We start from the raw sequence: 17,838 nt of genomic DNA, 5'->3' as shown, positions 1-17,838 counted from the left end.
GTGTGACCGTAGTGTTCACCAGTTTCTGCATTTGACTTGTTTCCCTCGGATGAAACACTCGCATGTTTTTGAATGTGTGGTATTTTTTCACGCGTCATCGTCGGTGAGAAACCTCTCCGTTCACACCTCTTCCTCTTCTCAGTCGTCAGTATTTGTGCAGAAACCAGCTGGTTTTATATTTCCACGTTTATTGATTTGAATTTGTGAAAAACCACTTCAAGGTTTATTTTGAGACATATTTCAATTTCTGCTTCTCCTCCGATTATATCTTACAAAGAAGACTAAAAGTCATTGCGATGCTAAAATGCTCGTGGCATGTACATGTTGCACAAAGCGGAAGTTTGTTTTGTAATTATCCAACATGGCTGCCAACATCCTCTCTTGAAACACAGACGTACTGAAGAAAAATCTTTATTTGCAGTGCATTTACATTCAGTTAACATTTGTCATGTGTTGCATAGTCCTTGTTGCATATTTGGTTTACAATCTTCAGAAGAAAAAAATTTAAACACAAAGTGCAGGAAACAGTTACTGCGTCGTGAGACCCGAACTTCACCTGAAGGCTGGTTTTGAGATGAACGTGCTGATTCAGTTTAAACCAGGATCAGTGTGACAGAGGTGTGCGACGGATGCTACATGTTTAACTTCAGAGACCAGAAAGTTACAGAAACACAACTTTGGGATCACCGGACCCAGAACCAGGTTTCAGGTCCACCCGTGGTTTGAGTTGTGGTAAATAAAACAGTTCTCCAGTTCCAGTCAGTTTCTCTAGAGGCCTTTTTAAAAAAACATTATTGAGATATTTGTGTGCAGCTTCCACAGGAAAAAAATCAACCATCTTACGGTGACAGACAACCCGGCCGCCAGAACAGTTTTTGGGATTATGTGTCTCTACAAACCGCGGTTATGTTGAAAGTCCATGTCTCCGAACCCAAAATATGTTTCAAATCAGTCGTGTATCCTGTTTGCACAAACTCACAATGACACGCAGTTAAAAGTGTGAAATGATTGGTTTGATTGGTTGATTGATAGGTTTAGGCAACAAAACTACTTATTAAAGCTAGAAAAAAGATTAGGGTTACTGTTAAAACAATAATGCAACAATGTACGGTAACAAATGTAACAACTAGTGTAAACAAATAACTGTCTTACGTAATGTTACGTACTATTATGTTGTGTTCCGTAACAACATTGCTGAACAAATGTAAAGTAAACGTTGACTTTTGGTTTCATATGGGACATGAACAAGGGCCTCCCGTGTGAAAGTCCTCTGTTGTTATGTAACTTACTCTGAACAAATGTGAAAATGTACAATACAAAATTTACGATGAGACGTTTATCGTTCCCAGAGGATGAATCCTACTGACGTTGGTGTTCCTCTGTCTTTTCCTATAGCGCCACCATGAGGTTGACATGTGTGGTTTTCGGTGAAATGCTTCAAGAGCTATTTGGTTGGATTTACATTTAAATTTAAACTATGTCACTTGCTCCGAACCCATTGCAAAGATTTTCACATTCATCTTATCTGTGGTTTGCAAAAAGTTAAAACGCAAAGAAAATGTCCTGGCGACTGGGCTGCTGCAGAACAAAAGTGTGTGTCGGTGTCTTCCAAAAATGATTCTGGATGATCCACTTCTACGGTTCATGTTTGGCAACGTTTAGGTCACTAGAAGTAAAAATGGTCAGAAAAAGATTGTGGTCATGGTTAAAGGAAAACGGTGACACTATTAGTTTGTACAATCAATCATCCAACTTCTAACCGGTGTTTTACACCAAACATTGGAACATTTTAACTTTTCTTTTAAGCCAAACCAGGATGTTTTACTAAACCTAACAAAGCAGTTTTGTTGCATTTTTTAGTTTTGTTTTTTTTAACCACGTTAACCGCAAACTGCGACCATAATCCGGGAGACAAAAAAAGGTTTCCCTCAAAATGTAATTGAGAATGCAGTTTGGGAACCTAATTCTTTAGGAGACGATCGGTCCAAAAGTCTGTGAACAAAATAGGATGAGGATAACGGGTTTAAATTCTGACTCGGTTTAAAGCATCTGAAGCTGACGAGGAAGATTGAAAGCTCCAGAAAAGGCGAAGAAAATGAACATTGTGTAAATCATTTTCTGAAATGCAGAATTTGCACCACCTAGTTATCAAAGAGCTTTTTTTTAAACCTGCATTCAGTCAGCTTTCTTTTTCATATTCTCTCAAAACTTCGCACCAGATGATTCTCCTGTGGTCGTCGAAGAACAGTGGAACCGCAGAGAGCCACCGAGGAGTCACATTCAGATACGGTATGTGCCGTCTTTTACATCCTGTTCAGTGTTTTGTCATACCTACAGTACTGTGCATCAGTCTGTTGATTTGATTCCTCTGGACTGAGATATATATATATATAGTAACATCAACCTCTATGCAGTCAAACAAACCTGATCCTCATGTACTTATATCTATATAGAAAGGATAAAGATATCTAATATTTTGTCAATAGCACCTACAACATGTGCACGGCGTGTCCAAACATGACATGAAATACATCCAAGAGTATAATGCACAAAAACAATACGCACTTCATGTATGTCAAGTGAAATGACAGCTTATTGTTAAAACATGCCATCAGAAATATGTCTTCAAAAGCACCACAGACCAAGTGTGAAATGGGAGGGATTAGCTTTTGTGGTACAGTAGCACCCTTTTTTTTTGGTTTCCAATGAAAAGGCTTTGTTGTTGCGTCGCCACAAAACAAATAGAGGATCATCCTTCAGCGACACCGATCCGAACACACAAACCCTTTTAGCTCCTCCATGAACCCTTCAATCCGATTCTCAGATCCTTTGCTGGATGTTGACTCAGTCCACAGTTTGACAAACAGCGTGTTCATGTAGTAATTATCATTCCTGGAAGAAGGGATGCAATTGTTGGGTGAAGTGTGTGTGTGTGTGTGTGTGTGTGTGTGTGTGTGTGTGTGTGTGTGTGTGTGTGTGTGTGTGTGTGTGTGTGTGTGTGTGTGTGTGTGTGTGTGTGTGTGTGTGTGTGGTTAAAGTGCCATCACACTCCTCAAAAAGTGAAGTGTCATGTTTTTTTTTTTAAAGTAACATCTGTACACAGCTGTGTTTTTAATAATGTGTGTCATACGACCGCCTTCACCAACGATAAGTTCAACAGGAGCATCAGCAACATGAGGTGAAAGCTGCTGCAGCCGGTCGCCGGCGCCTCGCTCTCCCCTCCTTCCCACCGTTCGCCCTGCTCGTCCTCCCACTCCGTCCTCCGCCTCTCCTGCTCGTCCTCGTCCTCCCCCCCAGCCCACGGCCCGTCGTCCTCCCTCACTTTGTTGATGCTGTCGCAGCGCTCGCCCTCGTGGCCCTCGTAGCAGTGGCAGCGAAACCGCTCGGCCAGCAGCCGCAGCTCGTGCTGCGAGTGCCACCCGGTGACGGCGAAGTCCTCGTCGCCGGAGGGCCGGATGTGGTAGCTGTCGGCGCTCAGGTGGAGGTAGTGGCGGGCGAGCGGGTCCCGGCGGACGCAGCGGCCGTTACCCTGGCACAGGAAGTCGCTGCAGACCTCGGCGGCCCGCGTCACGTTGGTGATGTACTGGCCCAGGCGGTGGCTCAGGAAGGTTTTCACCTTGGTGCAGTTATGCTGTGGAAAGAAAACAACACGCAAATGTCATGTCGTGATGCGCTCGTACGATACGACATCCAAATGTCAGACGTGGCTGTCACCAATAGTTCACTGTTCACTGAGTTCATTCTTAAAAGTCTGAGCGATCGTACAAAAAAACGCCTCTTCTATTTCAGGTGCTTTAGAAACCGGAGATCTTAAAAATCTTCATTTTTGAGTAAATATTTTTGCCGCCAAATCAGATTAAAATAACCACAGACTGTATATAACAAGTGGATGTGGTCACCCATTGGTTTGTGGACTGATAGTATGAAGCCTCGAGTTCGACACTTTTGCCGTCGCCATCTTGGATTACGGCCGTCGCCATGTTGTTTTTGCACTAAGACGCTTCTTTTTACTCTCTAGTGTCCACCAGGGGGCGACTCCTCTGGTTGTATAGAAGTCTAGTCTAAAATGACTCTACTTCTCTCTTGATTTATTCCCTCAGTAAACATTGTAAACATGAGTTTATGGTCTCAATCTCTAGTTTACAGTCTTCTTCAATACAGCATGATGTTCATTTAGTACATTATGCTCCATTTAGAGTCAAACAGACCATAAAGCAGGGGATGCTTTGGGGGCGGGGCTACACAGTGATTGACAGGTCTCTACCAGAGACGTATACGGCGTCATTACGTACTCCAGGCTTCAAAACGTCAGTCCACAGACTAAAAGAGGACATTATGATAATCATATGTGCACTTCTTAAATACAGCCTATGGTCTGTCCGCTTGTTGTGGAGTTTACTGCTGCCAAAAAAAATTGAAAAGCAGCTGAAAAATACATGCAACAACGCTTCCTGTTATTTTAAGACAGTCAAACGCAGTTTAGATGAACTCTTTTTCCGTGCAGACCGGCCATAAAAAAACACGAGCGTTACAGTTCTCAAAATGTCAAAAGTGCTTTCGCAACACGCAGCGACCACAAGATGTCAGCTCTCTATTGTCTGACTATTTGTACTGTTTGTGTGGAGTCCAAAACAAATCAAGTCTGTTTTTACACATGCAAGTATACGGGGTCGGTCCGTCTGAACGGCACAAAGAACATTTGAGCTGCATTTAAATGATCTGTGTGTGTTAATGAACAGAGCCAGCTGACAGAGGGAGTCGAGGACTGAGGACTGAGGACACCCACCCTGGACGAGGTCAGGTTCAGGTCGCCCCAGATGACGAACCCCGCCGCTCCCAGAGCAGCGCTCTCCCCGATGGTGTGGATCAAGTCTTTCTGCAGGAGACATCGTCACATTGTTTACACTCTACAGGTAGATACACTTCAACAACTATGGAACCGACCCAGTTCAGTACTAACATTAAGACAATTACTTTTTGTGTTACAGCTTTTCTGAAATTGAATATGAGGCTTTGTCTTGTAAATATGTGCAAATTCAAATGGTTCAAAATTATTGTTCCATTGCTGTAGACATATTGGAGTCAAAGGTTTTTACAGAGGGAATCTTTTTATCAAGTCAGAAATCAGAAAATACTGTCCTGTATTGAGTACTGAAATGTCGTATAGATGAGTGTGTGAGTGGTGTGTGGACAAAGCCCTCTGTAGAAAGCTTCAGCACACAGAGAGGAATGAAGGTGTGAAGTTTGGTGGATGTCAGAACTACTGAAGTGGAGATTTCTGGATCAGAGTGTGAGAAAAACTCCATTGATAGAAAAGCTCCTTTAAAGAGACGTTTAGTTAAAGTCCAGACATTTAGAAGAGTCTCCAGGTGAAGAGGGTCACAACATGAACTAGTAGATCTCACCATCAAACTTCACCACTTCATCACTCACACCAACACCAGCATTTATTGTATCACAAGTTTTCTGAAATTGTATGTTTAAATATGCAAATTAGGCGTTATGTAAAGGTGACTTTTGGTGAATTTAGTAGAAATCTACAGACGTAAACAGATGAAGTACTTATGTGTAGTATGTGTATTTTGGATGCTTTGTTTCCACTAGTCTGAAAGAAGACATTGAGGCAAGTATAAAGCACAAGAAAATATGTTTATGAACCAAAAAGCAAAACAAAAGAATAAATATTTTTCAAATATAATCCTATATCTTTAAATCTCATGAACTTGTAAAGCCATAACTATTAATCAAGAAGAGCTGAGGTATTTGTAGAATAACCAACAACTCTCCGTCCACATTTTGTACTTTTTGTCTTTTTATATATACATTATACCAGCGTGACACAGATATTTTAAAGCTTATTTCTGAAAGTCCTCAATGCAGACCAGTAAGCACAAAATACAACCACTCTGGTTTTGGTGGTGTAGTTCAGGGAGAACGAGGAAACCACAGCGTCGCAGGATTGTATTTAGTGACCGTGAGCTGCTTTTCTGTGGATCTCCACCAGATGGCAGTGATGAAGAAGTAAACTCCGACCTTCAGCCAGTGAAAAAACAAAATCCATCTTTATGTCAGAGATTTATCTTTTCTAGAAATGTCTTTAATTAACATCGTTGTAGAAGTTCAATTAGTTTTTTCACGGCTTATAATACATATTATTTTGAAATGTACAATTCTGCATAATGAGTACTTTTACTTTTAGTACTTGTTGTTTGTAATTAAACAGTAAAGTTATACCACAGTCTAGCATTTTGAGGTCAAAAAAGAATAAATAAATCAGTTAAAGCAATTTTGCAATTTAATCTGGATAACATCTCAGTGTCCCTTTTCACTCACAAATGGTTGTTTGTTTATGAAAAAATATGTATCGCATTACTTTTTGTCTTCATGCAGATAGAAGAAACTGTATGATTGTTGGCTGAAAGGGATATATTATTGTTTTTATTACGAAAGTCCAGCAACACAGGAAACTCAGTCAGGTTCAGGCAACACAACTACTCAGATTGTCGTTTGGGGTTAAGATAACCACGGAAGTGCTGATACTGAAATTACGTGACAATAAAATAAATATGAACTTGACATGGGGGAACAAACGTCTCCTGGCTGAAAGCTCGGACTCCCCTCCTCTCCCGGGCTTTTGTGGTCTTTATACTATGAAGTTTATATATATATATATATATATATATATATATATATATATATATATATATATATATATATATATATACTTTGTGCTGGATCTGTTTGCACCTGAGCTGTTAGCTCCAACATGTAAAAGAACTTCAGGTGGATGTCATCGCTATTTCCGTCGCTCTGAACTGTAACGCATAACTCTGGAAACAAAGTACTTCATTGTGCTCCAACAAAGTGGCAAGAAGTTAAGAATTATTCAACCGGAGTCTGTAAACAAAGTGCTTGATACTGAACAGTAGAACAAGTGCGTTGCTGTGCTAACGGCTGTTCTCACCATGGTGAGGAAGGCCAGCGCCTCGTCTCGGTAGCCCAGCCTCAGGTACACGTAGGTGGGGAGGTCGTACTCCCTGGAGGTCAGCGAGGCGATGCGGAGAGACTCTCGGATCCTGTGCTGGGAGAAGTGCAGGTTGCTGATGCTGTTGGTGTGGCTCTTCCTGATCGCCACGGAGGGGAAGAGCGCCGTGCTGCTGTTCCACAGCCACATCAGCTCGTCGTTCCTCAGCCTCTCCAGCAGAGGGCAGAAGCCCGTGTAGTTCTCCTCGTGCAGGTTGTAGTTGTGGCAGTCCGGGTAGAGGTAGAAACCCCAGAGTCCGTTGGGGCGAAGGCGCGTCCCCAGCTGGATAGTCCTCTGCATGAACGCCTTGGCGCTCTTCTCAAACCGCCGCCGGGCCAGCTCTTCCACCTGCGCCGCCGTCACGTTGACGTACGCCTTGGCGGTCAGCTCCCTGGACTTGCGCCGGTAGATGTCCTTCTTGTGCCAGTTACGGCTCCACTGAGGCCGCCAGAACTCCCAGTCGATCACGGCCAGGCCGCGGAAGTCCTCCGAGGGGATGAAGTGGTTGATGTCCTGGTAGGCCTTGAACAGGTGCAGGTCCAGGCTGCTGTTCTGTGGCAGGCCGCCGTGCACGGCGGCGCCCTGCGGCGTGTAGTGGGGGTAGTAGCCCAGCCGGTTGGCGTAGAAGATGGTGACGTTCTGGCCCGTCCAGTCGGCGCGCGGGCTGCCGTGGATGTGGAAGAGGCGGTTGGCGTTGGTGGTGACGTTGTACTTGATGGTGCACATGTCCAGAGGGGCGTTCCAGGCGGCGATGAAGGGCTTTCGGCCAATCAGAGGCAGCTTGGCGGGTTTCTGACCGAAGGCGGCGTGGAAAAGCAGGAGCAGCCAGGAGCAGGTGAGGGCGACGGGTACGACGTGGTGGGAGGAGGATGCCCCGCCCACTGGCACCACAGGCATCCTGGGGTTCAGGAGGAGCAGCTGTCAATCATCCTGAAGAGAGAATGAACAGAAACAATGAATATCTTTCAAACTTATTATGGGAAAGCTTAAGGGGCCGTTCACGTGCCGCGTTTATTGCGCCCTGAAATCCATTGTTTGGTGCGCTGAAAAGCAGGAAGCAGTGAGAAAGCATTTCCAAGAGCCTGAGATAAAAATAATCACCCATTGTTTTGTGGAGTACAATTTTGAAACCTTGAGTTTGAAGATTCGGCCATCGCCATTTTTGGCTTTTTGCAACGAGTGAAGGAGTGACGTAGAGACGCCGTATACGTCTCTGGTAGAGACCTGTCTATCACCGTGTAGCCCCGCCCCTAAATCATCCCCTGCTTCATGGTCTGTTTGACTCTAAATGGAGCATAATGTACTAAATGAACATCATGCTGTATTGAAGAAGACTGTAAACTTGAGATTGAGACCATAAACTCATGTTTACAATGTTTACTGAGGGAATAAATCAAGAGAGAAGTAGAGTCATTTTAGACTAGACTTCTATACAACCAGAGGAGTCGCCCCCTGGTGGGCACTAAATAGATTGCAGGTTTAAGACACTCCGCTGAGTCCAGACTCCGGCTATAAGACTCGTCTCCAGCATTTCACAACGCTGAGAGACTGATGGAATAAGCAGCAGAGACACTAAACCCAAAGCTTTTAATGAAAGTGTTTCAGCCAACTTCATCTGACCCTCTGACTGTTTTTATATCGATAACTTTATGGAAGTGGCAGCGGGAAAAATCCCGACATTTAAAGATGTCATCTTGGACTTTTTTAGTGGCCTTTTTTACTTTTTTTCGCACATTTTATAGACAAAACAACAATTCCATTTAACAAGAAAGTATTTGGCAGATAAATCGGTAATGAAAATAGTTATGTTCAGCCCTAAACAACTATGGCTTTTGATATTTTTGCTCACCAGAGGATGATTCGTAATATTTCTCGTTAGCCCACTTGTGCACTTTTCACCGCTAGCAAGAATGTAGACGCATACTCTTGATTTTTTTTCCTCATTTCCATGGCACGCAGGGGTCGGAGGTCACAGAGAGGAAGTCGGTTGACACCCAGGGATTGGAAGGAGGACTTTCAGCTGAACAGACCGCCGCTTTCCTGTCCACAAGCCGTCCTCCTCCGACCAGAGCCGAAGCCTCAGGCCACAATGACGGGCTTCTCTGCCAAATGTCTCAGTGAGTCTCTGCCTCTCGTTCATGAAGCTGGTTGAACCGACGAACATCCAGTCGGAGAGCAAACAGCGAGACAGTATTTGGACATTATTTGGACTTTGATAACTTGTTAAGGTTTCTTAATTCTTAACTTTTATAAATATTTAGTGCTTTATTTACTGTAACATTTAAAAAAATATATATCTATAATTTCACACTAGTTGAAACTAAAACAAAACTACACCCACTTTAACTTCACAAACAGTGTGTATGCTCACACATTAGCATGATGCTTACTGTAATTAGAGGGCAGGAATTAATCATTTTCATTATTGATTATTCTGCAGATAAGGCAAAAAAACCCACCTCAAACTAGTTTTTGCAGCTTTTCTAATGCGATTCTTAGAAATGAGGATAGCAATATGTTGATGGAAACGCGGCTAAAGTCTATGCTAATGCATTAGCGCGTCACATACTTCTATCATCATTGGCGTACAACCGACTTAAAGCTAAACCTGTGCCGAAGCTTCAGAGTCCACTGTCCCTTTCACATTGTGTGTTCTAAAGCGTTTGCGTGAGGTATAAGTCAGTTAAAGTGTTTCACTTCCTCTCTGACGTCACGACGTATGAGCTAACATGTTAGCATGGAGAACACGTCGGTAAACAAAGCGCACGATAAACCGAGGACGGCTGGATTCCTCATGTCGTTTGCCTGTTCAGCTTTAAGCTCCGTGTTCACAGTGTTCACCAAAACCACCAGCTGTTTAGGAGTTTAAGTTTACACTATTTTGGGTATTCCTATCTTTCTCTTACTTTATTAGAGGGCTCCGGGTGGTTCTTTGTTGACGCTGTCCTCACAACCTAAAGCCGTTTAAATGCACATTGTTTTACACTTCTAATGTTGAAACGGTGACTTTTGTAGCAGTTTACAGTCTGTAGTTCTGCATGACGGCAGCAGTGCACATCGAAGTCCTACGTGTGGTTTTCAGAAACACATTTGTTTCACGTCCGTTTCTTGAAAAGTATAAAGTTTACGTGAGTTTTTTTTTTTTTTCCGATCTGAGTTATGCCGGTTTGGAATCAAAGTCTTTTCCTTTCTTTGTGTTTCTGCCAGTTTTTTTTTTTTGTTTCCTGCAGGAATGGAAATAATTTGACTCAGTGGAAGCAGGATCATTTTTCAAAGCCGACTGCAGCGAATGTATAGATTTGCGGCTGGATGACGGCTCTCGGTTTGAAAACCACTTTCAGAGCGGACGTGGGTTGACGACAGGAATGATTATTCTCTTTGATGGTTTTCTATCCGAGCTTGAAATCTCTGAGCTCAATCAGCTGATCCTGGTCGAGTGGCATCGAGGTGTGACAGATCTCGGATTAAACTCCTCTTTCATGCGTCTACACCGGTACCACAAGGCCGCAATTAATGATTCATATTCATTAGTGATTCAGTCATTTTCTCTATTAATCGTTTTGTCCCGTGATGATTTGTGACGTTTACAAATCGCTTCATTCCTTTTCCCAAAAGTCAAAAACCAAAGAAGGACTGAGACATCGTTAAAATAGCTGCTGATTACTTTTCTGATGATTTCTTTTTAGAATTAGAACATAAAGATCATCACACACATACGCACAACTCCACTCAGGGAACAGGAGTTAGCGGGCAACGTGATCTGTTCTTATTAAATCAACTTTCTTTAATGAATATAACATAAATAAAATGATGACATCTTGACAGATTTTACTTTTGGATGCTCTGGAAATGAGTCGGTAACAATCCTACGCAGTCACCTCTGGAATCTAATTCTACACATAAAATAACACAGATTTGTATCTGACTACGTGCACAAATACAAAAACAGAACGTAGACTACTATTTTTGATAAAGTGAGTTGTTAAGTTATACATCGTGCAAATCTAATTTTGACAACCTGAAAAGTGAAGACAATCCTGAAGTGTCTTCAGCCTGCATTCTCTCTAATGTCCACCAGGGGGATGTTTCCTCTGGTTGTATAGAAGTCTATGAGAAAATGATTCATAATATTAGCGTTCTGGGTGAAAGTACTAATGACAAAACAACTGTTAAAAAAAACAATATATTGACATGCATAAAAGGAGTTAACTGTCCATTTCTTTCCAGTAACTTTGTCAAAGTAGTAGCATTCCAATTAATATCACAGTTGACGTGACTTACGGATGCACCTAGCTAGCTGGCGTTCACTGATCGCTGGCTGATGGTTAACTGACGCGGCGTCTCTACGCTCCAGTCGATGGTTCTTGTCACGCTTAAAGACGGAGGGAGCCTCGGATCGAACGCCTTGGAGTGCGTGTTTAAAGTCTGGCTCCGTGTCAAAGTGAGTTATTTATCCAGAGGAGCTCGGAGCCGCCGGGTCGGCCTCGCATCGATTAAGATAAGAGTTTGTTGATGTCTGTGGTTCTTGTGGAATGGCTGCATTCATTCAAGAAAAACAAGAACCGGAGAAGACGTCTAATTTTCAGTGTCTCTGTTGGAAAACTGGGGTGAGTTTGAGCCACGGTTGCCAGTATCTGTAGTGAAGACGGTTCTCTCGGCAGCGTCTACGAACCAGATGACGACGCCGGGCAAAGGTCAAGGTGAAGATACGATGTCGGCACAACACCTTGCAGTTCTCTGTAACTCTGCGCATCTGATGACAGATCAGTTCAGGATCTTTTATCAGAGGACTGAAGACAGTTTTCTATCTTTTGCAAAACCTTCCGCAACCCCTCAGGAGCTCAAGTCACACCAGAAACTCCTGGAGCGCCGGCGAGTTTTCAAGCCCAAAGAAAGCATTTTGAACTCGGGAGTAAATGGAGCCGACAGCTTGATGGAGGCATTTTCTAAGAGGATGGAAAGATGAGTGCCCTGAGAGATGCCAGGAGAGGGAGAAGCATGTCCTCGAGGTTTGATGATTTTGGGAATCGAGCCGAACCGCCTATGATGGAGGGCCGACGGGGTGGGGGGTGGGGTGGATCCAAAAATAACAGATTCCCTTACATGCACCATCTGTCCCGTAGATGCGTTCCAACACCAAGTCGCATTACTACTCACTCAGTCTGATTCTGGCTACATGGACGCTTTAAACTCCATGGAGGATTTGGGCATTTCCCGCTGCTGTCCAGTTCTCCAAACACATGACTGCATGTTGTTCTAGTCTCTGCAAGTTGATGTCTATAGACCGGACAGGTCTCCAGGAAGGAGGGTCCTCAACCTGAAAACTGATGGTACCATTTGCAAAACGCTCAGCGGTGTTGAAACTTGCCGTACCGTGTTTTTTCAGTCAAACATTGAGATTCTTTGTCTTTGATTCAAGAGAACATTTTCATGTCATGAAAGTTGCATTCTCTCTACTGACCAGCAGGGGGCGACTCCTCTGATCGTATAGAAGTCTATGAGAGGTTCTGTGATTGACAGGTCCCTGCCGCTACCAGAGACATATATGGCGTCACTACGTCACTCCACCGCATTTCAAATACGGTCACTTAATGTTCATCGGTTGCAAAAAACATCAACATGGCGACAGCCGCAATCCAAGATTACGCAAAATGATTTTCAAATTTTCGTGTCAATCATGCCCCAATTGGTGAGAACGTTTACTTTACAGTAAGATTAAGCAGCAGAGAACACAGTGATGCCAAGATTTGCTAAATAAACAGTTCATATTAAAATTGTTGTGTAACTTTCTTGAAAGCAGGTAATTTATTTCAGCACCGTGAGACACAATAAACCAACAGCGAAGCGGTTAAAGGGCAAACCACGTAGAATCTACAACAGACACAAGAGCACAGGAGTCGCCGTGACGCCTGAACTGAAGCTGAACCTTGAAAACCCTCCGTCACCTCTTTGAAAGGCTCAGCGACACGACTCCGCATCAGGACGTTCCACTAATCACACACAGAGAAGGAGCCGGTCGAACCGCGCTAACCAGAGCAAAGAGAGAGCATTTTAACAAACATATTCATGATTCATGATTCATGTTCCTCACACGAGAGCCTGAAAACAAAAGCTGGAGGACGAGAGGAAGTCTTTCCAGTCCGCCGAGCCACAGGGTTAATCACGGCGCCTGGTGAGCGCCGACAAACCAGATTGGTGACTCCGGGTTTTTGGGAGGATTTGTCTGATGGAGAAAACAGATGGAGGACCTCAGAGGAAGACCGAAAACAAAACCAATGGACGTGAAAATGAGAATAATCTGATATTTATGATCTTTATTTATTCTGATGGTTTTTGCCTTTTTCCAAGATATCCCTTTGTTGTCGTCTCAATAACGGAGCTCTTTTTATTTTATTTACAAAGTGACGTCAGTGCAAACAGTCTATCGAAAGATGTTGGAAGTTGTCAAACATTAAATGTTGGTGAAACTTTTTAGGATAAGATAAGCTTTTATTGATTCCAGGAAAAGGGGAAGTTGAGTTGTTGCTGCAGAAGTAAGTATATATATATATGTATATATATATATATATATAAGTATATATATATGTATATATATATATATATAAGTATATATATATATATATATATATATATATATATATATATATATATATATATATATATATTCTATACAAGTAGAATAAGAATTGAAGTAAAGAGCTATTAAAGACAAAGTAACACGGTAAAATGAATTAAACATCTATTCATTAGATTCATTGTGTTAAATAAAATGTTAAAAAATAATATATTAATATAAAGTTACAGTAGAACATATAATACAGTATGAAATTGTTCACTACAGTACATTCTAGTATTATATAGGCAATCTATTCTCTATTTTTGTGAAAAGGGTGGTAAAAACTGTTTTGTCAAGTGAATCTTTTGTTTGTTGTTGTTGTAATACATATTTCGGCCACAAGAGGCTAAAGGTGTGCACCACCACCACTGAAGAACCTTCACGTGTCCCTGATTAACGCCAATTTAAAAATAAATTTTCAAGCCAAAAGAAAGACATAATGTGTACAAGAAAACATGAGATAGTGACGCACTGCAGCCTCTTGTGGCCAAAATGATTATTTCAACAACAAATACTGAAAATGATCCCGACGAAGAAAAACAAAACTTTTTCACAGATATATTTCCCACCTGTCTTTCAACCATAAACACAGCAGAGAAAACTATTTAGATCAGACTTAGAAAACGGAGTTATTATTTTTCACTTGTCCTCTCAGGGCTTCCGTAGAAAAGATATATTATGAAGTTTCCTATGAACCAAAACATTATTATTTTTTTTTAATACTTCCATTTAAGATTAGTACATCTCAATATGCGGCTCATATATATATATATATATATATATATATATATATATATATATATATATATATATATATATATATATATATATATATATATATATATATATATATATATATATATATATATATATATATATATATATATATATATATATATATACACACAAACACAATGTGAATTAGAGCTCGAGCAATACTGCTTATTTGATGCAGATTTGAGACATTTACATTTTTTTTTTACATAAATGTATACGTAATATCATTCACAAAATAAATGAGTGTAATATTTTATACTATTGTTTCTTGTGCATCTATAAAATTTGAAGTTTCCCCCTGAAGATCAATAAAATGCAACTAAAACGTATAATTCAATGTGACTCTATGTATCAATCATCATCCCTCCAATGAGCTCGTCGTTACTCCATCCTGAGATGCTGTCGGCTCATTAAGACTCTCTGCTTCATCTTTGACCTCAGACTGAAGAACGACAAGCTCCCATAAAGAACTTCTTCTTCTTCTTCTTCTTCTTCTTCTTCTTCTTCTTCTTCTTCTTCTTTTATTACAGTCGCCTGTGATGAACTTTATTCCAGCTGCTCTCGCTGGCATTCCTTGGAAAACACAAACGTGACCTCCTGTGTTGTCAGCGTTTTTTTTGTATTACTATTTACAGTAAGTCTCTATGAGTCAGAGCGTCTCCCGAATGACTGGAGCTCCACCTAACTGGGACCTTTATTGTCCCCAGTACAGCGTTTGAGCAGCGACATTAATGCATGCTGGGTAAAAAGAAGAAAAGAAGAAGAACACCACTTCAAAAATGTGCTGATTTCTACATCAGAGAAACTTTCTCAACTGCCAGACCATTGTTTAGGGTGAGCCAACATTCCTGGCATGCCCCCCCCCACCCACCCCCACCCCCCTTCCCCTTCCTGCATCACCCAAAACAGACGCTCAAGCCACGCTGCAGCACCCAGAGCTCCCCCGCCTCCCTCCAAGTTTAAAAATACACTTTGCCGTCCTCTTGTGTGCGGCGACAAACAAAAAGCCGAGCTGCTCACCTGTAGATGCGAAACACGCCCCGATTATCAGCAGTCCGGTGAGGGGGGGTGGAGGTCTCGTCTCTCCGGGGTCACCGCAGGGGGTCATGGTGGCCCTCTGCGCCGCATACGCCGTCCGACGCGTTCACGTTGGTTCCCTGTGTGGAGTCTGAGACACGAGCCAGCCGTCCACATTTATATACGGGCAGAGAGAGGGAGGAGAAACCACCACAACACAGCGATTAGAGGGGGAGGGAGGGGGGAGGAGGAGAGAGAGAGAGAGAGAGAGAGAGAGAGAGAGAGAGAGAGAGAGAGAGAGAGAGAGAGAGAGAGAGAGAGAGAGAGAGAGAGAGAGAGAGAGAGAGACTGATCCTCTCTGCAAGACAGAAAGTCTCAACTCATCCACTTCAATCAGCATCAGAGAGGAAAGACGGACGTAAACACACACGTCAACAACAGTTGTGTGTGTGTGTGTGTGTGTGTGTGTGTGTGTGTGTGTGTGTGTGTGTGTGTGTGTGTCAAGTACTGCACCTTTTTGAAGTACAATCTTGAGGTATTGGTATTTCCATTTATTGCTCTTTCATACTTCTACCCATCAGGTGGTGCATGTTTCACTACGTTTGTATGTTTTTGCATTATTGATTCAAAATATGACTCAATAAATTGTGACGGATTGTTATGAATGAAGCGGCCGACGGTGGCGCTCTTGAGCATTATTTTATATGTCAAAATGTTTCATTCATAAACAGAAATCCAGAAGATGTACAGCCTGAGTTTTTAACCGTTTCTCTCTTTTGAACTCTCTAAGAAACTGCAGAACATCACAAGTGACACCTCAGATTGTCTGCTTGTTACTCTTCTCCCTCGTTTTGATGAACTATTTGAACAGTAAACCCTGAAACGGTCCAGACGAAAAACCAGTTCAACATGTGAAACCACAAAAACAATAACTCAAAAACTCGACGTTCTTCATCCTCCTGCCAGAATCGACGTGTCGAGGTTTTAACGAGCGTCCGATTGAATGACATGACATGTGGACCGGCGCTCTGAAGCCCGGCCCCGGCTCACATTCCAGCGGTTCACCGCACATATTTACAACCAGGAGACAAAAAGTCAGCGTGGAGCTCCAGCCCCCTCTGTTAAATATACACATGGATTTATTCATTGTGTGAGTAAATATCTCATGCAGCTTTCACAGCGATCCGCGGGAGGAAACGCGACGTCGTCAGTGTTTTATAATTGTACACGATCACGTTAGAGTTAGAGATCACTTCTAATTAAGATATTAACATCTGTAGATCATCTGTGTTTATTCGTTATGAGCTTTGTGTTTTCACGCAGAGAAGCTCCTCGTGGGTTCTAAAGATGGAAGCGTTTTGTTTTCTCTTTGACTTCTGACTTTTGAAAACTCTCGTTTTGCTGTTTTCTTTTAGTCTCACGTCTAACGGGACTAAAGTGTTCTCGTCAGGTCGTCTCATGAGGCCGTTCATGTCTCAGGTCTCCACGTCTGCAGACAGATAGAGATGAGACACAATTGTCACAATGCAATGCAGGATCACACGATGTAATGCAGTTGCAGCCCTCTAAATGCTGCGCACACATATTCAAATATTCAAATATTTTAATGAGAATAGAATAAAAGATAATAATAATTAGAAAGAAATTAAAACAAAGTGTGTAAAAGTTGCAGTAAAGCAAAGAAAAAGGGAAAACCAAATTAGTTCGGCCATCTTTGATTACGGCCGTCGCCATGTTGGTTATTTTTGCAACCAGTGAACAGGAAGTGACCACATCTGGACTGAGGAGGAGTGACGTAGAGACGCCGTATACGTTTCTGATAGAGACCTGTCAATCACTGTGTAGCCCCGCCCCCTAAATCATCCCCTGCTTTATGGTGTGTTTGACTCTAAATGGAGCATAATGTACTAAATGAACATCATGCTGTATTGAAGAAGACTGTAAACTAGAGATTGAGACCATAAACTCATGTTTACAATGTTTACTGAGGGAATAAATCAAGAGAGAAGTAGAGTCATTTTAGACTAGACTTCTATACAACCAGAGGAGTCGCCCCCTGCTGGACACTAGAGAGAATGCAGCTTTAAAGCACTTCCGTGTGTGTGTGTGTGTGTGTGTGTGTGTGTGTGTGTGTGTGTTTCCTTTGTTTTTCCTGATAATCAGTGATCCCTCAGATCTTCTTTCTCAACTCATATTCTACAGTGTTCTCTGATTTGCTCCTAATTTTTTATTTGTTTTTAAATGCTAGCGCAAACACACACACACACACACACACACACACACACACACACACACACACACAGTGTTTGTTTCATTGTCGGGCGAAGGTGGAATCTGCAGCCAGTGGGACGCTCCGTCGGTCGTGACGGACTGCGGGCGGTAATTACCCGCTCAGTGTTTGAGC

General features: G+C 42.3%; 1 protein-coding gene across 2 annotated transcripts; it reads right to left on the bottom strand.

The window, feature by feature from the left end:
- Positions 1 to 425: 425 nt before the first annotated feature.
- Positions 426 to 15,570, bottom strand: hyal4 (hyaluronidase 4). Of its 2 annotated transcripts, none has more exons than XM_068723432.1 (4): positions 15,438 to 15,570; positions 6,965 to 7,954; positions 4,787 to 4,876; positions 426 to 3,631 (listed from the first exon to the last, which is right to left on the bottom strand). In XM_068723432.1, the coding sequence occupies exons 2-4, from the start codon at positions 7,919 to 7,921 to the stop codon at positions 3,125 to 3,127; spliced, it is 1,554 nt and encodes a 517-aa protein (XP_068579533.1). In that variant the 5' UTR covers positions 7,922 to 7,954; positions 15,438 to 15,570; the 3' UTR covers positions 426 to 3,124. The 2 variants fall into 2 exon arrangements, with proteins under 2 accessions (XP_068579533.1, XP_068579534.1); XM_068723433.1 differs by lacking the exon at positions 15,438 to 15,570 and adding an exon at positions 13,116 to 13,160.
- Between the last annotated feature and the right edge of the window lie 2,268 nt (positions 15,571 to 17,838).

The sequence above is a fragment of the Cebidichthys violaceus genome, unplaced genomic scaffold, assembly GCF_023349555.1.
Source record: "Cebidichthys violaceus isolate CVI_PGR_0920_01 unplaced genomic scaffold, fCebVio1.0.p SCAF_3, whole genome shotgun sequence".
Classification (NCBI taxonomy): domain Eukaryota; kingdom Metazoa; phylum Chordata; class Actinopteri; order Perciformes; family Stichaeidae; genus Cebidichthys; species Cebidichthys violaceus.
The sequence above is the reverse complement of the archived record's forward strand: the minus strand, read 5'-3'. Positions and strand labels throughout refer to the sequence as shown.

Coding starts and splice junctions, on each gene's coding strand:
- hyal4 (XM_068723432.1), bottom strand. CDS start 7,921: ATGCCTGTGGTGCCAGTGGGCGGGGCATCCTCCTCCCACCACGTCGTA. Junction 4,877..6,964: donor CGCTGGCCTTCCTCACCATG/GTGAGAACAGCC, acceptor TGTCTCCTGCAG/AAAGACTTGATCCACACCAT. Junction 3,632..4,786: donor TGAACCTGACCTCGTCCAGG/GTGGGTGTCCTC, acceptor TTCTTTCCACAG/CATAACTGCACCAAGGTGAA.